The sequence below is a fragment of the Carettochelys insculpta genome, chromosome 7 (genome assembly GCF_033958435.1).
Source record: "Carettochelys insculpta isolate YL-2023 chromosome 7, ASM3395843v1, whole genome shotgun sequence".
In the NCBI taxonomy this organism is placed as follows: Eukaryota; Metazoa; Chordata; order Testudines; family Carettochelyidae; genus Carettochelys; species Carettochelys insculpta.
The window spans coordinates 7,362,207-7,386,800 of NC_134143.1; the positions used below are offsets into that span (position 1 = coordinate 7,362,207).

Here is a 24,594-nt window from a genome sequence, read left to right on the forward strand (position 1 = left end):
GGGCTCCACAGCAACCTGGTTCCCAATCTGCTTGGCCTTCCAGCTTTTGCTGGGGAAACCACAAGCCGTGGGAACGTAGTTCACTTGACAAGTTCTGAAATGTTTCCATTGCAGGAACATTTTGGGGTTTCCAAAATGAAATGTGGCTCAACTTCCTGTCCATCAATTTTGCAAAGCTTTTGGGTTTTTCCCCCCTCCAACCTTTGAAATGTTTCACTTTCCAGTCCAGCTTTAGTCGCAGTTACTGTATTATAGTAGTGGATGGTTGATAACAAACAAAGTTCTTAATGTTAGAGAAGAGGTGACAGCTTCCCTTTTGAAAAGTCCTCTTGGTTACAAAGCTAAAGACATGGGAAAATTTACAGACTTGAACTAAAAAATGTAAAAGATTGAAAGATTAAATAAACATTTTACAACAATTGTGTTGGACAACAGAGAGCTTGGACTGCATCAAGTGTTTTTTCTTTTAACTTTCTAATGATGTACAAACATCTGCCCAAGCAGAGGAATGGCCAGCATTGTAGATTCAAAGGAAAGAAGGATCTGGAAAGTGCTGCCTCCCAAAAAGTGCTCCTGCGATTTTAGGGATTTTGTGTCATCAGTGTGAAATGTCGCACAAGCAGCTATACGAGCCGGGCAACATTTGGTTGGGGTTAAGAAGGCATTTACAGGAGCACAGCAGGTACTTTATGAGTGAAGACAGGAAGAACGTCTCTCTATGTACAGAGGTAATAGATACATGATTTGATACTCAGAGCTGGAAGGAAAAACAAATGGAAATGAGAAAGAAAGCACAAAGGTAAGCACGTCCCAGCCTCTAGCTTAAGGGGGCTGTTTATTTGATAGACATAGAAGTATAGCTCCCAAAGCACAGTGCATCTGATCAACTTGCTAAACACAGACTATTGTGTAGTAACAGAGAGGAAGCCGTGCTAGTCTATACACTATCAAAACAAAAAGCAGTCAAGAAGCACTTTAAAGACTAGCAAAATAGTTTATTAGGTGAGCTTTCGTGGGACAGACCCACTTCTGCAGACCATATCCAGACCAGAACTCACCTGCAATGTGTCAAACAATAGGTGATAAACATGCAAATTAAATAAAAACACAGGAGCATGATGGTGAGCTGGAGAAATAAGCTGTCAAGTGAAAGATTATTAGCTTAACAGCACATAGTTGAAATTGCACAAACAAGTAGCGGAGGAGAACTCTGGTTCGGGCCACTGCTGCAGAAGCTCCCCACATCAAAGCATGATGCCCAACCATCAGCATGACATCGCCACAACTGTTTTGATCAAATCCCAAGGGCTGGAAACTGTTACGAACCCTTGTAAATAAGCAGTGCCTATGGCTGTCAGAAGAAGTGTCCTCCATTGCTAACGGCACCACAAAGGAACTGAAAACATATCTAGCTTATGTCAAGAGTAGATTCCCACCAGAGCCAGCTGAAAACACCGCTGTGTTATTGGACCTGCCTTTGGAGACAATTGCGGAGCTGCTTGTTGGTATTGTGTTTAAATTGATCACAGCACAGTTACTTAAAAGATAAGGTTATTTACCTGGTTGTTTCAAGACAATGACCTCATTTCTGTTGCTAAACCAATGAATCTGGAATCACGTGCAATCAAATTAAGGTGCTAGTCTAAGACTCAGAGGCGATGGCCACACAGCAAAGTTATTCCAAGATAAGACCTGTTCTTTCCAAATAACTTTGTAAGCATCTACATCATCTACACACTATTTTAAAATAAATTCAAAATGGCAGGTGTGTTATTTCAAATTTCTTAAACCTCACTGCAGGAGAAATAACGCCTATTTCAAAATAGGCACTGTTAAGACACAGAATAGTGCTATTTCCAAAAAAGCTGTCATGCATTCTTGCATGCAGCTGTGTTAAGTTAAAATAAGCTATTACGGAATGGCTTATTTCACAATAGCTTTTATGTGTCGACATAGCCTGAGGTGGCTTTTCATGATCTTTAGCGAGGCAGAACACAGAGCTGGTACAGTTTCAGTACATATGTCACAAAGTTTGGTACTGCAGTTAAATCAATGTCTTTGGGATCCACGAAAGGTTTCAAGGTAAAATTCTGCAAAATTGTTGTCAGTACCAAAGAGTGTTCCATCCGAGCCAGCCCATCTCCGGCACAGATCCGTTTCCCTGCAAGGCAAAAGGAAGTTTGAGGAGATGCAGGAGATCTTTGTTTGCAATATACTTTAAATACCGTCACAATGGAAGTAAACCTCAGGGTAAAGGTTAGATGCCTCGAGAGATTCAGGAAAACTGTTTAGAAGATAATCCATCTCTAAGAGTCCAGGAAGATATGAAAATGTTGGCGGATTTGAGTCCGCAGTAAGAGATCATTTGAAAGGCTGAGTTCCTTATGAACAGTAACCTTTTAAACACCAATATACAGAGCAGGGTGGGAAGAGGTGACAAATGCAAATCTCGAACCAGCTAATATATTTAAGCTTGATGGTTCTTCAGTGGAAGTTGGAAGAAACAAGCTGAGAGGTGCAGATATGGAGAGTAGGAGGTTGGAGGCAGACAAAAGACCAGACAAGTTTGGTTTTTTTTGAACAACAGAGTAACTGGGAATCTTCCTTGATTAGAATAAATGTGATGCACTAAGCAGCCCCTATTCCTCTCTATCCAGATGTTCATGCACAGTTAACTTCAACCCTGTTGCGCGTTACTCCCTTAATTTTTACTCTTCCATGTGCATTCCATCACAATTCATCCACAGCAAGCTGAGACACAAATAGACAAAGGGAGATAGGATGTTGCCAGGCAGAGAAGAGAGTAATGCTTGTTCAGCACGTTAAAAAGAAAGAAAGGAAGGAAGGAAGGAAGAGACGGGCAATTGACAGATGCTACACTGTTATGAGAAGCTCTGTCTCAGGGATGACCTACAAATGCTGAGAAGACTAGAGATTGAGGAATCTTTGTATGCTCAAGACAAAGCTAAGAGAGAATGGTCTAGAGACTGAAATAAATACAGTGTCTTTTACCTGTAGAAAAAGGTATGAAGAAGTCACTTTTCTTAAAGGCACCATTTTCATCCAAGAAATGCCCTGAGTGAAACTGCACCGGATTTGGAAATTTCTTGCTGTCACAGAGGACTGACTCCAGAAACGGGAATACTGTGGTGCCCTGGTTTAGTAAATACAGATAAACAAAGTTTGAGTGGTTACATTGCAAAGTAAAAAGTCCCCAGAACTCACTGAGCTACAAAATGGGACAGACTTTCCTTTCCTTCATTTCCTTGCATCCCCCAGAAGGTCATGCTTCAAACAGAACTACAAATGATCACATCCCAGGAGATGAGGTAACCCCACCAAACTGCAGCCCCCCTGGACAACAAGATGCTGGAATCTCAGGAGAAGTCTGCTCCCATTAGAACATCACCCTGGTTTAGACGGCAAAGAGGTTTTTAAAAGTCTGACTGAGATCAACGTTCCCTGTATTCTTTTCCATTCATGCATGGATTTTTTGCCCAAATATGCAGAATTAATTTTATATGCACAGAAGCCTGTGTGTGCGCACCACAGGTAGAAACAAAAACCTATCTATGGGTGCTCTGTTCATCAGCTGGGTGGCAGCTGACTCTCTCCTGAGCAGCCGCATATGTTTACAGGAAATGCTGGTTCAGATTCAATAATATTAGGTGCAGCTCTCAGCTCACTTTCAGAAGCATCTGAGTTTCCCTTGTCTTTATGATTGAGTTATCACACCAATGGTTTCCCTGAACTAAGAGGAACACAGTAATGCTGAAAATGCCTATATAGCTCAAAGTGAAGCTCAGTTGTCACCCTAGGTTGTGAGCAATTTGAGTTGGGCTGCTTATTAATTTCTGAGCATGTGTAAAGCTTGGAGGAGCCAGGAAACAGAACCAGTCCAGAAACTGACCTCGCCTAGGAGACTCCCAAAAAGAGGCAAAACTGTTGACCATTCTATTTGACATCAATTCCTTGTCTCAAATGGTAAACAAGGTTCAAAGTCTTTTCTCCGGAATGACACCTGGGCCTGCAGAATGCTGGGTTCTGGTCTTTTTCATGCCAGTAATTGTGAAGAACATCGGCCACATTCAAAACATTTCTATTCCGAATAATTCAAAAAGGAAAAGGTAGAAGAAGTGAACTTTAACAGAGAAACCCTGAAAACTAACCTTGGGGATAAGATATTGTCTGAAATGAATGTCTTTGGTCACAGCATGAGGCACACCGATTGGAACAAGGTTAATGAATCTCTGCATCTCGTGTAAAACAGCATCTGTGAAGGGCATCTGACTTCGGTCTGCCATGCAGGGGATTCGGCCTCGGCCAATCACACGATCAATCTCTTCATGAATTTTCTCTGTCAGCAAATGGATGACATTAAGAATAAAGTTAGACTCCAGGGTCCTCACCATTTTCCCCACTTTTTTGCCACATACACAGTTCTTAGATGGGGAACATAAGAAAACTGGTCACTTGGAGGGTCACAGAAGCTTCTATACATGGTACTTAGGACAAAGAACCAACACTGTAGCTATAGGGTGGTGATATGGCTCATGTCTTGCTGTGTTATCAAACAGAACACAGGGTCGTGACAGCCCTGGGATGGAAAGGTACCTCTTACCCACAAATTAGGCACCATTCGGCCAGGGCAGTGAAGGCTTCTTCCACACAAACACATACGCTTTCTCCTAGCCTGTGGTCTACTTTAATTTGATGGCCCTGTGCCGAGACGGCCCATAAGGAGGCTTGGTAAAGGCAGACGTGTTGGTGCTTTTCCACTGGCAACAGCTGTCCCCACTGATCTAAAACACCCATCCCCAAACACCTCTCGGTAAACCAATGACCAGCCTGTACAGTGGTGAGATGCATCATTTCCAACTACAACCAGATCTGTCCGGTGACATAAGAGGCAGGGGTCTGAACTCTATGAGAGATTGATGCCCGGGAGCACATGAAACCCTCATTTCTTCAAAACTAGCAATTGTGTCTATCTATGTCATACCTTCTATGTGTGGGTATTTCAGAAGTATCAGGAATCCGTATCTCAGGGTGGTGCTGATTGTGTCTGTCCCAGCAAGGAATAAATCTGCTGTGCTTCTTGCTAAGTTTTCAGTGGTATATTCTGACTCGTCATTCTGTCGTTCCTGCAGAGAGTTTTGTCATATTTCATTCATCATTGACATTCGGAGCATGTGGGATCTGTTCATACAGGCCTGAGCCTTCTCACCTTCTACCCAATCTATGAACCATCTGGTGTCTTCAAGAAAATTCAGCTAAAGAGGAAACCACTTTCAAACTAGGAGCCAAATGGTTTCACTTTGATGCTCCAAAAGAAGGAAAACCCCATGAACATGCAAATGTCTCGCTACCTGCTGAGCAAGGCCGGCCCTGACAGAACTGCCAATAGGCTCTTGTTGCAAAATATCGAAGGGGATTTGCAAGAGGCATTTCCAGTAAGTTAGGAGTAGGCTAGGTCTGGAGGTAAGGGCTCCTCAACATTCTTAAATACCCTGTGGTGAGGCCACGGAATGTAATCCAGGAGAGTTGGGAAAAAATTGTACAGCTGTAAAGGTGGAAGGAGAAAACACATCTTTTTTACTGTGGGCCAAATAACCATAGTGTTTACCCAACTGACTCAATCGCAGCTGCAAAATGAAATAGTTTGACCCCAATATTGGGAATAGCTGCAGTCTGACAAGGAGAACGGGACCATGATGAGAACCACAAACACCTATTTAAGGGAAATGAACAGGAAAAGAAATATTTAAAAAAGCCTCCTTCCCTCCATCCACAGTGAAGCAGAAGAAACTCCAGAACACACCTGGACCAGGATGAAGCCAAACAACTTCTTGTTTTCCATGATGAGATGAATTAAAGTCAGAAATTTCTTATCTTCATAGTCAAACCGGTCCCCAAACACGACAGAGCAGATGATGTTGGCGATGGCATGGCTGAGGAAGACAGCGGGGTGAAAGGGCCGCCCTGGAGCAAAATAAAGCCAGAGTCAAGTGTATAAATCACGATTTCCACCTTCAGCCCTTGATGCTATTGAGACGTTCTGGATCTGGTGGCCCCACGCCTAGAGGGCAGTCTCTAATATTCACTGGGGAGGGAGAGCTGTGGTGTCACACTTCTAGTGTGAGCCCTCAGTCCCTTTTGAGAGCCCCTCTCAGGTGCCAGTTGAGAGTTCTTGCCCTTCTCTGAATGGAAGGAAGAATCATACAGTCCCATCTCTTTTAGACCGGATACCAGCATGGCAGACTCACTGTTTCCCAAACAGGAACATAAAAATGGCCAGAGCAAAGATCCGCCTAGCCCAGTATCCTCTCCCCAACAGCAGCCCATACCAGGAGCCCCAAAGGCAATCAACAGAACAGGGAATCATCAAGCCTTCTCTCCCCTTGTTACCATGCTGGGTTGAGCTGTTCTGGGTGTCTCTGGCCGCATCTACACGTGCACGCTACTTTGAAGTAGCGGCACCAACTTCGAAATAGCGCCCGTCACGGCTACATGTGTTGGGCGCTATTTCGAATTTGAAATCGATGTTAGGCGGCGAGACGTCGAAGTCACTAACCCCATGAGGACTACATCTACATGTGCACACTACATCGAAATAGCTTATTTCGATATAGCGACTAATCTATTTCGATGAATAACATCTACACGTCCTCCAGGGCTGGCAACGTCGACGTTCAACTTCGACGTTGGGCAGCACCAGATCGAAATAGGCGCGGCGAGGGAACGTCTACACGCCAAAGTAGCACACATCGAAATAAGGGTGCCAGGAACAGCTGCAGACAGGGTCACAGGGCGGACTCAACAGCAAGCCGCTCCCTTAAAAGGCTCCTCCCAGACACAGTTGCACTAAACAACACAAGATCCACAGAGCCGACAACTGGTTGCAGACCCTGTGCATGCAGCATGGATCCCCAGCTGCGGCAGCAGCAGCCAGAAGCCCTGGGCTAAGGGCTGCTGCACATGGTGACCATAGAGCCCCTCAGGGGCTGGAGAGAGTGTCTCTCAACCCCTCAGCTGATGGCTGCCATGGTTGACCCCACTATTTCGATGTTGCGGGACGCGGATAGCCTACACGTGCCCTACTTCAACGTTCAACTTCGAAGTAGGGCGCTGTTCCCATCCCCTCATGGGGTTAGCGACTTCGACGTCTCGCCGCCTAACATCGATTTCAACTTCGAAATAGCGCCCAACACATGTAGCTGTGATGGGCGCTATTACGAAGTTGGCGCCACTACTTCGAAGTAGCGTGCACGTGTAGACGCGGCCGAGGGGATGGTAATAGCGCCCTACTTCGAAGTTGAACGTCAAAGTAGGGACCGTGTAGGCGATCCGCGTCCCGCAACATCGAAATAGTGGGGTCCGCCATGGCAGCCATCAGCTAAGGGGTTGAGAGACGCGCTCTCTACAGCCCCTGCGCGGGTTTATGGTCACCGTGTGCAGCAGCCCTTAGCCCAGGGCTTCTGGCTGCTGCTGCGGCAGCTGGGGATCCATGCTGCATGCACAGGGTCTGCAACCAGTTGTCGGCTCTGTGGATCTTGTGTTGTTTAGTGCAACTGTGTCTGGGAGGAGCCCTTTAAGGGCGCGGCTTGCTGTTGAGTCTGCCCTGTGACCCTGTCTGCAGGTGTTCCTGGCACCCTTATTTCGATGTGTGCTACTTTGGCGTGTAGACGTTCCCTCGCAGTGCCTATTTCGATATGGTGCTGCCCAACATCGAAGTTGAACATCAACGTTGCCAGCCCTGGAGGACGTGTAGACGTTACTCATCGAAATAGACTAAAAATAAGCTATTTCTATGTAGTGTGCACGTGTAGACGTTCTGAGCCCTTCACCCTTCCGTTTCTCCTCATGGTCCCATTGTTCTTGTCAGAATGCAGCTCTTCCCAATATTGGGGTAGAACTATTTCATTTTGCAGCTGCAATTGAGTCAGATCCCTTTTGGGCCATTCCCGACAGAAGCAGCTGCCTCTTGGCTCAGGATACACAACAAGCAACAGAACTTCCTCTTTATAGCTACGTCTACACGTGAAGCCTACTTCGAAGTAGCTTATTTTGATGTAGCAACATCGAAATAGGCTATTTCGATGAATAACGTCTACACGTCCTCAAGGGCTGGCAACGTCGACGTTCAACTTTGACGTTGCGCAGCACCACATCGAAATAGGCGCAGCGAGGGAACATCTACACGCCAAAGTAGCACATATCGAAATAGGGGTGCCAGACACAGCTGCAGACAGGGTCACAGGGCGGACTAGCACTTCCGGGGCAACAGCTAGCCGCTCCCTTAAAGGGCCCCTCCCAGACACACTCAGCCTGCACAGCACGCGGTCTGAAGAGCCATAGGCATGCACACCTCGGGCGATGCAGTCATGGACCCCCAGCAGCAGCAGCAGCAGCAACAGCAGCCAGAGGTCCACCCAGCCCTCCCGGCAGGAGCAGGGCTCGCCCTGATCCATGCCATGCGGGAGGCAGCTGAGCACCTCCTTGCCACACAGGAGGAGGAGTGGCCCCCAGGGGAGCAGGGCTTAACCCCCAACCCTGCAGCACCCCGACCCACCCCCCGCCTCACACGCCGCCTCCTGTGGAGCTACCCCACCAGCACTGACTGGTGGGAGCGGCTGGTGCTTGAGGAGTGGGACGACGACCGCTGGCTCAGGAACTTCAGGATGAGCCAGCAGACATTTCTGGAGCTGTGCCAGTGGCTCACCCCCGCACTCAGGCACCAGGACACTGCCATGCGACGTGCCCTCCCAGTGGACAAACGGGTCGGCATCGCTGTCTGGAAGCTGGCCACTCCAGACAGCTACCGATCCGTGGGACAGCAGTTTGGCGTCGGCAAGGCCACTGTCGGGGCTGTCCTCATGGAGGTAAGAGGACCCCCGGGGGCGGGGGAGGGCAGGTGGGCCCTGGCAGGGCAGGGCAGGGCAGGGCTACGCACACCCTGCTCACCCCTCATTGGTGCTGTCCCATATGCTTTCCCTGCAGGTCATGCGTGCCATCAACGCCATGCTCCTCCACCGGCTCATGAGGCTGGGGGACCCAGATGCCACCATCACGGGCTTTGCCATGCTGGGCTTCCCCAATTGCTTCGGGGCTCTGGATGGGACTCACATCCCTATCCGCGCCCCACAACACAGTGGAGGACGGTACATCGCCCGCAAGGGCTACCACTCAGTGGTCCTCCAGGCCTTGGTGGACAGCCGGGGCCGTTTCCAGAACATTTATGTGGGCTGGCCTGGCAGCACCCACGACGCCCGGGTTTTCCGGAACTCAGGCCTGTACCGCCGGCTGGAGGCGGGGACCTACATCCCCCAGTGGGAGATTCCTGTGGGGGACACCACCATGCCCCTCTGTGTCATTGCAGATGCGGCATACCCCCTCCGGCCCTGGCTCATGCACCTGTACACGGGCCATCTCTCTACCAGCCAGAAGCGCTTCAACCAGCGCCTGAACCATGCGCGCCAGGTGGTGGAGCGCTCATTTGGCCGCCTCAAAGGGCGCTGGAGATGTCTCCTGACCCGCCTGGATGCAGGCCCCAACAACATCCCCCAGATTGTGGGTGCTTGCTGCGCCCTGCACAATTTGGTGGAGAGCAAGGGGGAGGCCTTTTTTCAGGGCTGGGCTGTGGAAGCCGGCAGGGGTGACGTGCAGCCACCCGCTGCCCCCAGTCGCCTGGTGGACCCCGAAGGGACCCGGGTCCAGGAGGCCCTGCGGGCCCACTTCGAGGAGGCCACGGGGTGAACTCTGCCAGGCCCCCCACTGCGCCCCCACCATTCCTCCACAACACTCCCTGCCCCTACGCCCACACCACGGAGTTCCCAACAGCACACCCCCCCCAGCTTCTCCTGGACAAATAAAAGCACACACTCGTTGGTAAAATGAAACTGGTTTTCTTTTTTTAACTGGTTTTTGAACTAATAACGACAAAACTATGTACAAGACCTACTAACTAAACCATAACATAAGAGTGAATAATAAAAAAGTTTCCATATATATTTACATGTAACAAAAAAGAGAAAACCAGGGATTGGAAGGACGGGGAGAACTATTTACATGGGGGGGACTGGGCAAACAGGGGGCACAAATACATAAGTCCAACTATATACAAGGGTGGGGGCATGTCCTGGGCCCCACACCCCTATAGTCCGGCACTGGGGGTGGGTGGCCAGGAGCCCCGCCTCAGCCGCAGCCCTGTGCGAGGCTGGCTGGGGGCCGGGCGGACTGGAAGATACGTCCGGCGAGTCTCAGCTGGCCCCAGGTGTCCCTCGGCGGTCCAGCCCTCGGTGGCGGGGAGATGGCGGACGGCGCGGTGATGAGCGGAGCAGCGGGTGGCACGGCGGGTGGAGCAGGCAGGGCGGGCACTGAGGCGGCCAGCGCGGCACGGGGAGCCAGGTTGTCCATGAGATAGTTGAATGTCTCCATGTAGGCCCCCCATGCCTCTTGGAGCCAGGCCAGCGCCCGCTCCTGCAGGTGGAGGCGGCGTTGCTCCACCTGCAGACGCTGCTCCGCGACCTCCGACTGCTGGCGATGGATGGCCAGCAGCTGGGGGTCTGTCGCCGCCGTGTGGTGTTGCAGGGTCCGCCGTCTTTCCCGCCGTGGGGCCGGTCGGTCCTCCGCCGAGGGGCTGGCTTGGAGCGATGGCCCCGGAGGGTATCCCAGGACCGCTGAAGCCTCACCGGCGCTCTCCGGTCCTTCCGATGGTGCAGCTGCGGAACACAGGAGGTGGGTAAGAAGAGTGGAGACAGGCGTTAGTGTGGGCCCCGAGCCGTGGCCCTTGTCCCCCCACCCCTGTGCTGCAGGTTCCCTATCCCCATCCCCAGGAGATGCTGCTGTGATGGGGTTCAGGGGTCCCCCTGCACTGCACCCCGTCCCCTGGCGGGAGTGACTCTCACTTCACTCAGCAGGGTCTGACAGGAGAGGTTTCTTAGGCCACAGATGCCCAGTTTCCCCCAGGAGTGACAGCACAGCAGTCAGAGACAGTCCTTCCAACCCGTCCTGGGGAGAAGACCCCAAGGGGTGCCCCTCTGGGGTGTAGCTTTCCCCCTCCTCAGGCTGGCTGCCTTCCAGCTCTCCCTTCCCCTAGCCTCTACCTGCGCCCCCGCCCCAATTCAAAGCCAGCTCGGCTCCTCCCTCCTCTTTGTTCAGGGCAGAGGTGTCACCTGCCAGCTGTAGCCCCAGGATCATCCTTTGCCCCTGGGAGCTATTCAGCTTGTTGCTCATATCTAGCCTGTCTCTCCATTTTGCACTCCCCCCACTCCATCACATGCTGCTGCTGCTGCTGCTGCTGCTGCAGGGTGTCCCATCCCCTCCTCCCGGGGGACCCTCGAGGTTTCGCTCCCCCCTGCCCCGGGGATGGGGCATGGCACTGTCGTGCTGGGGGGGGGGGCAGGGGCTGATGCACTCCTGTGAGGGACATGCCACTGCTGTCCTTGGGGCCATGGCCATCTGGGCATGTGGGGGGCCCTGGGCACATATCTATTACCCCTGCCCCTCAACCCCGGGGGTGTGCACCAGAGTGGGGTACATACCTGTCGGTCCACTCCCACGGTCCGGAGATCCCCGGGGGGCGGACGCCTGGCTGCTGCTCCGGGAGGGCGGGAGGAGGATCTGCAGCCCGGACTCTGCAGAGGAGGAGCCCCCCTCCTCCTCCTCCTCCTCCTCCTGCCGCAATGGCCCGGGGTTGGGCTCCAGGGGGTCCCCCGGGGTGCGGGGCTTACCTCCGGAGTGGACTCCGGCTGCAGGGCCTGCTGGGGCTCGTCGGCCGAGGTGTCAAGGGTGGCCGGAGGGGAGGAGGTGTGCTGGGGGCCCAGGATGTCCCTGAGCTCCCTGTAAAAGGGGCAAGTGACGGGGGCGGCCCCAGATTGGCCGGCCGCATCCCGGGCCGAGGCGTAACCCTGCCGCAGCTCCTTAACCTTACTCCTGACATGGTCAAGAGTGCGGGCAGGGTGACCCCGGGCAGCCAGGCCCTCGGCCAGCCGAGCAAATGCATCCGCGTTCCACCTCTTGCTCCCCATTACCTGGAGCACCTCCTCCTCGCTCCAGAGCCCCAGCAGGTCCCGCAGCTCAGCCTCCGTCCAGGATGGGCCCCGCTGCCGCTTCCCAGTTTGGCTGCCTGCCTGGCTGCCCTCGCTCCCCTTGGTGGGGGGGTCACCTGGGGGCGCTGGGGGGGCTGCCGGGCAGCCATGGCAGGTGCTGGCCCTGTTCTGGGTGGCTGATGGACGTGCAGGCTGGCCACGTGTCTGGGCTGCCACCTGCACGTTCCCTCAGCTTCCTGCACAGGAAGGGAGGGGGAGGGAACCTTTAAGGGGCCGCTCCACGCGACCACCATTGAGATGAGGGGCTGGAGAGAGCGTCTCTCAACCCCTCAGCTGATGGCCGCCATGGAGGACCCTGCAATTTCGATGTTGCAGGACGCGCAACGACTACACGGTCCCTACTTCGACGTTGAACGTCGAAGTAGGGCGCTATTCCCATCCCCTCATGGGGTTAGCGGCTTCGACGTCTCGCAGCCTAATGTCGATGTTAACTTCAAAATAGCACCCGACACGTGTAGCCGTGACGGGCGCTATTTCAAAGTTAGTGCCGCTACTTCGAAGTAGCGTGCACGTGTAGACACGGCTTATAAGTACCGAATGGAGATGGGCCTCCCTGCATTTTCCCCTCTCACACACCATTCACCCAGATGGCCAGTCAGCTTCATTTTAGCCCTAAACTGTTGCATTAAATATTGCAAGAGACAGGCAGTGGCCTGGGTCTCAGGAAATCTGGGAAAAATTCCCACCAATGTCAGACACTTCCCAGGTGGGACCTCAAGTGAGACATTTCATCGCGCTCTGTCTTTGTTCCCCATCTCAAAAAGAGAAAATAAACCTTCCTTTCTCCAATTCTGCATCTTCAAGTATCAGTAACACAAACACTGGTTGGGACTGTCTCTAACGGTTTGTTTACATAACCTATTAGAAAAGGAGACCCCATCATGCCTGAGATGTTGAGCAACTAACAGAACTTAACTAAGTTTTAATAAAATAATAAAATAATCATCACCACTTTGAAAGCACTGTAAATTGGGATTCAAACATTCGTGGATTAGCCAAAATCACCTAAAACAGATGTCACCGTGTCTTGGACATTTAATAGAGAGGAAAATCAGAATAAGCAAACTGTATTGGCCCTACACATTGAAGAAAACCAAACCACCCGAATTCAGTTCCCTGTGTTTAGTTACACCTGCTCTAGACAAACTTTCCCCATTTGCTCACTGGCCACAAACCAGAGAATAGAAAAAATGGGAGATAACCATCGGGAACTTTTATCTCACAAACTTTTCTCACGCAGCTAATTTCAGGAAAACACAGGTTGTAATATGCACAGCTACTGTTTGAACCAAAGTTACTATCACAAGAAAAGGAAAACAAGAGAGTCTTTAGCCAACTCTTCAGTTTCCAGCACACAAACAGCAAATCCCCACCCTGTGTGTTTCTGAGCCTTTCCACCAGAAAACGGGCTTCCTCCTGGATTCGCAGCTCAATGCTCTTCTTCCCCATCCCAAAGTTTCTCAGGTTGGTGATGGCAAACCGGCAAAGCTGCTTCCATCGCTCCCCGTTGCTGAAGATAATACCTGGAAAAACAGGAGGAGACCGGATGCTGCGGGAGGGGTGGCCATCAACTCAGTTTTCCAAATTGTCTAACCTAAGGATATATTGGTCACTGAAAGAACATGAACTCAAAGATTATGGTATTTGTCTTCTACTAACAACACAAAACGACATTGACATGTATAGGTAACAAAATCCTCCATCTGGTTCTTTCCATCAGTTGTTAGCCCAATGGCTGTGTTTTATTCACCAACACAGTGTAAAGTGGCACAGTAATTAGAGCAAAAGGAATATACTGGTACTTGATAAAAATCAGAACTGCACTGGGATATCACAAGGCAGCTAAAGTTAGAATCACTCAAAGAACAGGGCCAAGCAAAACACCAGCTGTCTTGTGAGTCGTGTTCTCCATATGCAGAGAACATCAGTGATACGCCTCTGAAATGTACCTCTTCCTTTGGCAATCTTCTCAAACAATGGCAGGGTTCCTCTTCCACTGAACTCCTGCCCTTGGTCAATCAGTGCTTCCTTCACAGCCGTGTATCCAGACAGCAGCACAATCAGCTCGGAGTCGAAGTATACGGTGAAAACTGGGCCGTGCTTCACACTGAGCTGTCATTGATTAACACAACAGACCAATGTATTTTACTAAAGCCACTTAACGTAAAAATATGAGTAGCTCATGTCACGTAGAAAAGGACAAAAGCACCTAAATCCAAAATGTAGATCCTCATACTCCCTACCTAAATCTCCAGCCCGGTGCTTCTCTAATTTATTTGATCACACGGCCTTGCTTTGTGGCTGTGGTTTTTATTGCCACGCTCCCAAAACAAAGGCCCCATGCAGCTCTGAAGGCAGGGCAGAGTGGCAACACCAGTGGCTGCTTTGGTGCCCAGCTCTCAAGGCAGCATCGCACCAGCAGAGAAGTAAGGGCGGCGATAAGGCTGTTGAGGGAAATGGCAGATGTTGTTGCAGAGCCTTTGGCTATTATCTTTGAAAGCTTGTGGAAATCGGGAGAGGTCTCAGATGTTTGGAAAAAGGCAGATGTGGTGCCCATCTTTTAAAAAGGAATGAAGGACAAACCAGGGAATTAGAGACCAATCAGCCTTACTTCAGTCCCTGGAAAAATCATGGAGTTCATGCTCAAGGAATCCATTTTGAAGCACTTGGAGGACAGAAAAGTGATCGAGAGTAGTCAACATGGATTCTTCAAGGGCAAGTGATGCCCAAGTAATCACAATAGCTTCTATGCTGAGGTAAGTGACTCTGTGGACATGTTACACCTTGACTGAGGCAAACCTTTGCTTCAGTCTCCCACAACATTCTTGCCCACATTTGGCCTCCCTGTGACAAAGCCACTGATAAGGAAAAAAAGTCCATTACCTTATGTAGAGATTGGCTCATATTCCTCAAATTCAGCTGCAGGACATTTCCTATGATGGGAAAAGCAAGGGGGCCAGGTGGCAGCTTTCCCCTTCCAGACCTTTTTCTCCATGCTGAAAAGAAAAAAAGGCAAGAAACACAAATGAATAGGAAAAGAGTGGTTGTTCCCAAAGGCTCCATTAAAGATTCCAGCAATTCTTCTGGTTTCTGGAAAGAGATTACTTTGGATTTCAGAACCCACACTCTGTATATTGCTGACAAAAAACAGTGCGAAGTTCAAGCAATTAGCCAATGAGGACTCTCCTTTCTTGTGGGTCAACACGATTATCTAGGGCCAACCAAGTTGATTAGATGCTGACAAAGTCAAAATGGACTCCTCTGACCTTTTGTTTGCATATCAACTGCCTCTCCCTGAGATATGACTTAACCCACCTCCCTCCCTTTTCTCTTTTCATGAAATCCCCAAAAGTGCAGCCACACACACCTTCTTAAAGATCCTTCCAGCCGGCCTCTCAATTACTGATCATTGACAGAGGGATGATTTCAGCTGAGGTGTCCCATAGGGTCAACCATTGGGTTCATTCCGTGGGTCACTTTTACTCAAATAAGGGAACCTCTTTTTATATAATACCTCTGACCCCATCGAACTTCTTATGCTTATGCATGAAGATTTCAAATATAAGATAGAGACACACATCTCCAAGGACTGGAAGGGACCCTTGTAGGTCATCTTGTCCAATCCCCTGCCCTCTTGGCAGGACCAAGCACCATGCCTGATTTCAGCTTGTTCCAATCCCTAAATGACCTCCCCAGAGGTTGGGCTCACAACCCTGAGTTTAACAGGCCAGTTCTCAAACCACTGAGTTATCCCTCCTGCCCATCTCTTTTCCTTATCTGTACTTCCACACGCTAGGTAGGTTGTGATACCATATTTTTCATAGCATGTTCTTAGCTCTTAAACTCTTTGTAACACAACAGTAAACTCCCAACTTACAGGTAGGTTGTATTCCTGGGCAGCCAAGTACGAGTTGAATTTCATGCAAGTCAGGTGAGCCTGGAAACCTAGCAGAGCTCCTCCCCACTCCTGAGAGCCAGGATACTGATCTTGGCAGCAGCGCTTGTCACTTTCCCAGCTCCCGCAAGTGGAGAGCTGGGAGTGGAGGGGAGCTGGGAACCATGGCTACCTGTAACAAGGCCTCTGGGGATTATGTTATAGTTCAGAGTTCTCCCTTTTTATACCGTAAAGAGCAAAAGTGGGCACAAGAAATTAGCCAATAGGAGCTCTCGCTCCCTCTCAGTTAATGAGATGAACTCTGGACTAACAAAGGTGACGGGAGTTGCGACACAAGGAATGAATGTCTTTGAACCCTTATTAATATCTCATCTCCCTTTCCCTTGTGCACACATTGACAGCAGGGCCCTTAGCCCAAAACTGACTCCCTGTAAAACTGCCCAAATCATCCTGAAATGACCCACTGTGCACACCCACAAGGAACCTGGCCTGACACCCATGCACCTGATCTGATTGTGTGGTCCTTGGGGGTTCACTCGGGTATGGGCAGAATGACATCCTGAGAGTGATATTTGGTTGAATCCCCTTTGCAAGTTAATCAGTGGTATCTAGGTAAGCCAGAGGACAGCATGATAGGTTAGGAGTGCTGGGTAACTTCCTCTTAGCTAGGCATGGAAATGTATCTCGGAGGGGCTGTCTTTGTCTATATGTGGCAACGGAAAATCCCACCTCTCACTGAGCAGGTCCATTGCAATGGCCATACATGTGGTAGCATAACTGTCCACATCTTACCGTGCGAGCTAGATCTATACTGAGCAAAGCTCAAGACAGTTAACCTGTCCAGACACCTTGCACCTGACCTGATTGTGTGCATCTCAGGGGTTCTCTCAGAGTCTGCTGTGCTGGCTATCTGGGCAGAACCAGGGCGGCACACAGGGTCAACGCCTGCATGCAGCCGAACACCTGTCAATATCTGGCTGATCACGATACAATCAGTGACATCTGATGGCAGGGTTAAAACAAGCAGAGAAGTTCTTGGAGGATGGGTGCATCAACAGCTATAAGACACGATGGTCAGGGATACCATCCATGTTCTTCGTGTCCTGAGACCTCTGACTGCCGGACACTGACAGTGGATAAATCACTGGATAAATTGTCCCGTTCTGTTCATTCCCTCTGAAGTACCTGTTATTGGCAGGATACGGGGTTCTGTGGACCATTAGTCTGACCCAGTACGGCAGTTCTCATGTTCCTTTGCTTGCACTGCTTTCAGAAACCTGCAAAAGCCTGCTGGGGAGTGGGGAAGGGGACGTTAATGGGAGCAGCTCCCCTGTTGCAGTAGTTGTGCAAATCTGGGAGCAGCGAACAGGAGCAGCTAACAGGGAGTTTGCCTGGGAAAGCATCCTAGAGGAGCTCAGGTGAGTGTGGCATTTGAGGGGGCTGTATTGTGAGCTGGTGGGTTGAATTTCTGTCTGTGGTGCCTGTGCATTTGTTTCATTTTGCAGTGAGGGGCATTTTCCTTAGCTGCCTGTGTGTCTGAGCATCTGTTTTGCAGAGCGGGGCAGCTGGAAAGCGTGTTTGGCAGTTTGTAAGAATTGGGAGAGCTTCCTTCCAGGTGGGCCTTCAAGGGCTCATTAGATTGGAGGCAAAGGCTCTGAGCCAGGCCTAACCAGCTAACAGCTCTGTAAGAAGGCAGCCCCAGAAAACCCTGCGAGCAGCTAACAGTTGCAGCTAACAGGGAATTTGCCTGGGAGTTCACCTTAGGGAGGAGCCCCATACCTGTTTTCACCTTTCTTATACGGGGTTTGTCTTGTGCCCTTCAAGGCGGCACTAGAAACAAATAAGGGATCTCTGAAAAGGGAAAAATGGAGAGTGATATGGCTGGTGAGAGGTCTGTTGTTGTGACCTGCATGTCATGTGCCATGTTTGTCCTTCTCCCGAACGATAAAAAGGAGGATTTTCTCTGTACCCAGTGTAAGCTGGTAGCCATTTTAGAAGAGAAGAAGGTTAAGGGACTTGAGGCACAAATATCAACCCTCAGGTCCATCAGAGAGGGTGAAGGCAACAGATGATACTGTGGGAACAGCAGGCTGCCCAAAACAAGGGGGAGAACTGGAAGCATGTGACCTCCAGGAGGAGAAAACCAGTTCCAGTCGCTCCAGTTCCAGTGGAGTTAAGTAACTGCTTTGAGCCTCTCTCCACAGGTGACACGGCAGAGATAACTGGGGCTGATAAAATCCCTGGGAGGTATCTGAAAGGGTCCCCACAGTTTAGAAGCCGTGGGATGCGCAGTCCTAGGGATGAGAGTTCTATGACCACCACCCCAAGAGAAAAAGACGAGTGGTGGTGGTCGGGGACTCCCGCCTAAGAGGGATGGAGGCATCCATCTGCCGCCCGGACCTAGAATCCCGGCAAGTTTGCTGCTTGCCTGGAGCTAGAATTCAGGATATTACAGCATCACTGCCAAAAATTCTTCAACCTGTAGACTATTACCCCTTCCTACTTCTTCATGTAGGAACCAATGATACAGCCAAGAACAATTTTGATGAGATCACGGCAGACTTCGTAACCCTCGGGAGAATGATCAAGGAATACGGAGCACAGGTGCTCTTCTCGTCTATCCTCCCTGTGGAAGGAAGGGGTCCGTGGAGGGATCGTCGAATCACAGAAGTAAATGCGTGGTTGTGTAGGTGAGGTAGCAAGGAAGGATTTGGTTTCTTTGACCATAGGATTCTGTTTCATGAACAGGGATTGCTAAGAAGAGATGGGATCCACCTCACTAAAAGAGAAAAGAGCATCTTTGCGGGCAGGCTTGCAAACGTAGTGAGAAGGGCTTTAAACTAGGTTTGTCGGGGGAAGGTGACACAAGCCCGGAGGTAAGTGGGGAAGGAGGAGGGAACAATCAAGTGGGTTTCCTGGGTGAAGAGGAGAAAGTGGGCCAATCAGCCCTTCTCTAAGATGCTTGTACACTAATGCCAGAAGCCTGGGGAACAAACAGGAAGAATTCGGGGCCCTGGCACAGTCACACAAGTGTGAGGTGGTTGGAATAATGGAGACATGGTGGGACGATTCGCATAACTGGAGCACTGTCGTGGAAGGTTATAAATTGTTTAGGAAGGACAGACGGGGAGAAAAGGAAGAGGAGTTGTGCTCTGTGTGAGGGAGCAGCATGATTGCTCAGAGCTCCAGTATGAGGAAGGAGAAAATCCAGTTGAGTGTCTTTGGGTTAAGCTTAGAGGTGGAAGTAACAGAGGTGATGTTGTAGTTGGTATCTGTTATAGGCCGCCAGATCAGGGAGAGGAGAGAGATGAGGCTTTCTTCAGGCAGCTTAGTGAAGCTTCCAAATCACAGGCCCTGGTTCTCATGGGAGACTTTAACCATCCGGACTTTTGTTGGGAGACCAGTACATCAGCACACAGACAATCCAGGAAGTTTTTGGAGAATGTTGGAGATAACTTCTTGGTACAAGTGCTGAAGGAACCGACCAGGGGCCGTGCACAACTTGACCTGCTGCTCACAAACTGAGAAGAACTAGTAGAAGAAATAGAAATGGGGGGGAACCTGGGCTGCAGCAACCATGAAATCATAGATTTCAGGATCCGGATGAAAGGAAGAAGGGTGAGCAGTAACATACAGACCCTTGATTTCAGAAGAGCAGACTTTGACTCCCTAAGAGACCGGATAAGCAGGATCCCTTGGGAAACAAAGATGAAGGGGAAAAGAGTTGAAGAGAACTGGAAGAATTTTAAAGAAGTCTTACTGAAGGCATAGGAACAAACAATCCCGCTGCGTAGTAAGAAATGCAAAGATGGTAGGCAACCAGCTTGGCTTACCAGAGAAATCCTTAGTCAGCTTAAACTCAAAAAGGATGCATACAAGAAATGGAAACGTGGAGAGTTGACGAAGGAGGAGTATAAACATACGGCTGGAGAATGCCAGGCAGTAACCAGGAAAGCGAAAGCACAATTGAAACTGCAGCTGGCAAGGGATGTGAAGGCAAACGTAGTGCTCATCTTTAAAAAAGGAAAGAAGGACAATCCAGGGAACTATAGACCTGTCAGCCTTACCTCAATCCCTGGGAAAATAATGGAGGGAATCCTCAAGGAATCCATTTGGAAGCACTTGGAAGAGGGGAAAGTGATCAAAAGTAGCCAAAATGGATTCACCAGGGGCAAGTCCTGCCTCACCAATCTGATTAGCTTCAATGATGAGGTAACAAGTTCTGTGGACATGAGGAAGCCAGTGGATGTGATATACCTTGATTTCAGCAAGGCTTTTGATACGGTCTCCCACAACATTCTTGTCCATAAGTTCAGGAAGTATGGATTGGATCCTTGAACTATAAGATGCATAGAAAGCTGCCTTGATGGTCGGGCCCAACGGGTTGTGGTCAGCGGTTCAATATCTGGATGGCGGTCTGTTTCAAGCGGAGTGCCGCAAGGCTCGGTTCTGGGGCCGGTGTTATTCAACATCTTTATTAATGACATGGATGAGGGACTGGGTTGCACGCTCACCAAGTATGCGGATGACACAAAACTAGGGGGAGAGGCACATATGTTGGAGGGTAGAGACAGAATCCAGAGGGACTTGGATAAATTGTAGGACTGGGTGAAAAGAAATCTGATGCGGTTTAATAAGGAGAAGTGTAGAGTCCTGCACCTGGAGCAGAAGAATCCCAAACATTGTTACAGGCTGGGGACCGACTGGCTCAGCAGCAGTACGATGGAAAGGGACCCAGGGCTTATGGTGGATGAAAGGCTGGATTTGAGTAAACAGTGTGCCCTTGTAGCCAAGAAAGCTAATGGCATACTAGGGTGCATTAGGAGGAACATTTTGAGCAGATCTAGAGAAGTAGTCATTCCTCTTTATCCGGCACTGGTGACGCCACATCTGGAATACTGTGTCCAGTTTTGGGCACCCCAGTATAAAAAGGATGTGGATTTGCTGGAGCAAGTTCAGCGGAGGGCAACAAAAATAATTCAGGGTCTGGAGCACAAGATCTATGAGGATAGGCTGAGGGATTTGGGCTTGTTTAATTAACAGAAGAGAAGACTTCGAGGTGATTTAATAGCAGCCTTCAGCTTCGGAAGGGGAGCTCTAAAAAGAAGGGTGAGAAACTGTTCTCAATGGTGTCAGATGTCAGAACAAGGAGTAATGGTCTGAAGCTGAAGAGGGAAAGGTGTAGGTTAGATATCAGGAAAAACTTCTTCACCAAGCGGGTGGTGAAGCATCGGAATGTGTCGCCTAGAGAGGTGGTGGATTCTCCATCCCTTGAGGTTTTTTAGTCCCGGCTGGACAAGGTCCTGCCTGGGATGACTTAGTGGGGGTTGATCCTGCTTGAAGGAGGGGGCTGGACTAGATGACCTCCTGAGGTCCATTCCAGCCCTATGATTCTGTGATAAGGCAGGGAATCCTCCCAAACTAATTAAGCCTGGCTGAGCCTGTCAGGATACCCAAGAGATGGGTACACTAGAGACAGGAGCTGCATTTAGGGTGCCAAATGCTAATCAGAGATCTATTTCGGAAAAAATCTGCTAAAAATCCTGTGAAAGCTCTGGAGACCATTACATGTGCTTTGAGCACTAAAAACATGGCTGAATGTCTTTCTGACTGGACTGTGCCTGAGGTCTTTCCTCGGGAGTCATTTTGAGGTTGGCTCAATTAATATGGGGCACAAATCCCTCAGATCCTCTATCTACTTCACACCTCCAAGCCTCTTGTCAGATTCCCCAGGCCAGGGCAGTAATCAGGAAATTCCTATCTCCATGGATTTCCTCCTTGTAATGTCCGAGGAGGAAAGGGAGAAAATCCGGGTCCACAGACCTCCTCCTTGAAGCATCTTCATGCTCTCATGGGCTTCACCTGCCCTATATACCCTTAGTAGCTTGAGCTCTCAGATTTCTGGCTCCCCAGGAGTTGACCTAGCAAGTTGCTTGGCAGCCAGGGTTTTCAGTCTCTTTCTCAGTCTATTTGGAGGACAGCTGTAGCACCAGCACTCCTAGGGCCAGGGCTCCAGAGCAAACTGGCTCCCAATCTCCTTGGCCTTCCAGCTTTTGCTGGGGAAACCACAAGCCGTGCGAACATATTTCACTTGACAAGTTCTGAAATGTTTCCATCGCACGAACATTTTGGGGTTTCCAAAATGAAATGTGGCTCAACTTCCTGTCCATCAATTTTGCAAAGCTTTTGGGTTTTTTCCCCCTCCAACCTTTGAAATGTTTCACTTTCCAGTCCAGTTTAGTTGCAGTTAGTGTATTATAATAGTTGATGGTTGATAATAAACAAAGTTGTTAATGTTCGAGCTGGGGTCACAGCTTCCCTTTCGAAAAGTCCACTTGGTTACAAAGCTAAAGAGACGGGAAAATTTAGAGACTTGAACTAAAAACTGTAAAAGATTAAAAGATTAAATAAAGATTATACATAAATTGTGTAGGACCACAGGGAGCTTGCACTGCATCAAGTTTTTTCCCTTTTAACTTTCTAATAGATATACAAACATCTGCCCAGGCTGAGGAATGGCCAGCATTAGAGATTTAAAGGAAAGAAGGGACTGTCAAGTGCTGCATCCCAAAAAGTGCTCCTGCGATTTGGGGGATTTTGTGTCATCAGTGTGAAACGTTGCACAAACAGCTATACCAGCCGGGCAACATTTGGTTGGGGTTAAGAAGGCATTTACAGGAGCACAGCAGGTACTTTATGAGTGAAGACAGGGAGAAGGTCTCTCTATGTACAGAGGTAGTAGGTATATGATTTGATGCTCAGAGCTGGAAGGAAAAACACATGGAAAGGAGAAAGAAAGCAGAAGGATAAGCACGTCCCAGCGTCTAGCTTAAGGGCGCTGTTTATTTGATACACATAGAAGTATGGCTTCCTAAGCACAGGGTGTCTGATCAACTTGCTAAACACAGACAATTGTAGCATCTCTCTTGCCCAAAGTAGAATTCACCCAGCTCAGTCACTCACCTGCAATGTGTCAAACAATCGGTGATAAACACACAAATTAAATAAAGACACAGGAGCATGATGGTGAGCTAGAGAAATAAGCTGTCAAGTGGAAGTTTAATAGTTTAACAGCTCACAGATGAAATTACAAAAACAAGTAGTGGAGTAGAACTCTGGTTCGGGCCACTGTTGCAGACACTCCCCATATCAAAGCAGGATGTCCAACCATCATGATTACATCCCCACAACTGGATTGATCAAATCCCAAAGCCGGGAAACTTCTACTAGCTCCTTATAAATAAGCAGTGCCTATGAGTGTCAGAAGAAGTTTCCCCTCCATTGTTATGTGCACCACAAATGAACTGAAAACATATCTAGCTTATGTCAAGGGTAGATTCACGCCAAATCCTGGATGAGGGACTGGACAGAACCCTCGGCAAGTTTGCAGATGATGCAAAACTAGGGGGAGAGATAGATTCATTGGAGGGTAGACAGAGAATCCAGAGGAACTTGGATAAATTGGAGGACTGGGTCAAAAGAAATCTGATGTGGTGTAATAAGGAGAAGTGTAGAGTCCTGCACCTGGGGCAGAAGAATCCCAAGCATTGTTACAGGCTGGGGACCGACTGGCTCAGCAGCAGTACGATGGAAAGGGACCCAGGGCTTATGGTGGATGAAAGGCTGGATATGAGTAAACAGTGTGCCCTTGTAGCCAAGAAGGCTAACGGCATACTGGGGTGCATTAGGAGGAACATTTTGAGCAGATCTAGATGAGTAGTTATTCCTCTTTATTCAGCACTGGTGAGGACACATCAGGAATATTGTGTCCAGTTTTGGCGCCCCCCAGTATAAAAAGGATGTGGATTTGCTGGAGCAGGTTCAGCGAAGGGCAACAAAAATGATTAAGGGGCTGGAGCACAAGACCTATGAGGAGAGGCTGAGGGATTTGGGCTTGTTTAGTTTACAGAAGAGAAGACTTAGGGGGGATTTAATAACAGCCTTCAACTTCCTGAAGGGGAGCTCTAAAAAGAAGGGTGAGAAACTATTCTCAGTTGGGTCAGATGGCAGAACAAAGAGTAGTGGTCTGAAGTTGAAGAGGGAGAGGTGTAGGTTAGATATCAGGAAGAACTACTTCACCAGGCGGGTGGTGAAGCATTGGAATGTGTTGCCTAGAGAGGTGATGGATTCTCCATCCCTTGAGGTTTTTAAGTCCCGGCTGGACAAGGTCCTGCCTGGGATGACTTAGTGTGGGTTCATCCTGCTTGAAGCAGGGGGCTGGACTAGATGACCTCCTGAGGTCCCTTCCAGTCCTGTGATTCTATGAGAGCCTGCTGAGAACACTGCTGGGTTATCGGACGCGCCTTTGGAGACAATTACGTAGCTGCTTGTTGGTATTGCGTTTAAATTTATCAAATCACAGTTACTTAAAAGATCGGGTTATTTACCTGGTTGTTTAAAGACAATTACTTCATTTCTGTCCCTATACCAATGAATTTGGGATCACAAGCGATCAAATTAATGTGCTAGTCTAAGACACTGAGGCTGCGGCCACACAGCAAAGTTATTCCAAGATAAAACCTGTTATTTCAAAATAACTTGGTAAGCATCTACACCATGCACACACTATTTCAAAATAGCAGATGTGGC

General features: G+C 49.3%; 2 protein-coding genes across 4 annotated transcripts; both read right to left on the reverse strand.

Moving 5' to 3' along the window:
• Positions 1–999: 999 nt before the first annotated feature.
• On the reverse strand, positions 1,000–16,181 carry LOC142015911 (cytochrome P450 2H2-like). 3 transcript variants are annotated; one of them, XM_074999862.1, is made up of 9 exons: positions 15,988–16,181; positions 14,994–15,106; positions 14,060–14,222; positions 13,484–13,633; positions 5,822–5,982; positions 5,003–5,144; positions 4,170–4,357; positions 3,013–3,154; positions 1,000–2,161 (listed from the first exon to the last, which is right to left on the reverse strand). In XM_074999862.1, exons 2-9 carry the CDS (start codon positions 15,012–15,014, stop codon positions 1,980–1,982), a joined length of 1,149 nt encoding a protein of 382 aa, XP_074855963.1. In that variant the 5' UTR covers positions 15,015–15,106; positions 15,988–16,181; the 3' UTR covers positions 1,000–1,979. The 3 variants fall into 3 exon arrangements, with proteins under 3 accessions (XP_074855963.1, XP_074855962.1, XP_074855964.1); XM_074999861.1 differs by lacking the exon at positions 15,988–16,181 and having other exon boundaries at positions 14,994–15,294; XM_074999863.1 differs by lacking the exons at positions 14,060–14,222; positions 15,988–16,181 and having other exon boundaries at positions 14,994–15,044.
• On the reverse strand, positions 9,909–12,715 carry LOC142015761 (uncharacterized). The gene is made up of 3 exons (XM_074999561.1): positions 12,694–12,715; positions 11,544–11,768; positions 9,909–10,721 (listed from the first exon to the last, which is right to left on the reverse strand). Exons 1-3 carry the CDS (start codon positions 12,713–12,715, stop codon positions 10,195–10,197), a joined length of 774 nt encoding a protein of 257 aa, XP_074855662.1. The 3' UTR covers positions 9,909–10,194.
• Positions 16,182–24,594: the final 8,413 nt, after the last annotated feature.

Coding starts and splice junctions, on each gene's coding strand:
- LOC142015761 (XM_074999561.1), bottom strand. CDS start 12,715: ATGAAGCTGACTGGCCATCTGG. Junction 11,769..12,693: donor GAAGCTGACTGGCCATCTGG/GTGAATGGTGTG, acceptor TCGGCCGACGAG/CCCCAGCAGGCCCTGCAGCC. Junction 10,722..11,543: donor CCGTGGGAGTGGACCGACAG/GTATGTACCCCA, acceptor TGTGTTCCGCAG/CTGCACCATCGGAAGGACCG.
- LOC142015911 (XM_074999861.1), bottom strand. CDS start 15,173: ATGGAGCCTTTGGGAACAACCACTCTTTTCCTATTCATTTGTGTTTCT. Junction 13,634..14,059: donor GAAGATTGCCAAAGGAAGAG/GTACATTTCAGA, acceptor CTGTTTTTCCAG/GTATTATCTTCAGCAACGGG. Junction 3,155..4,169: donor GACAATATCTTATCCCCAAG/GTTAGTTTTCAG, acceptor TTACTAAACCAG/GGCACCACAGTATTCCCGTT.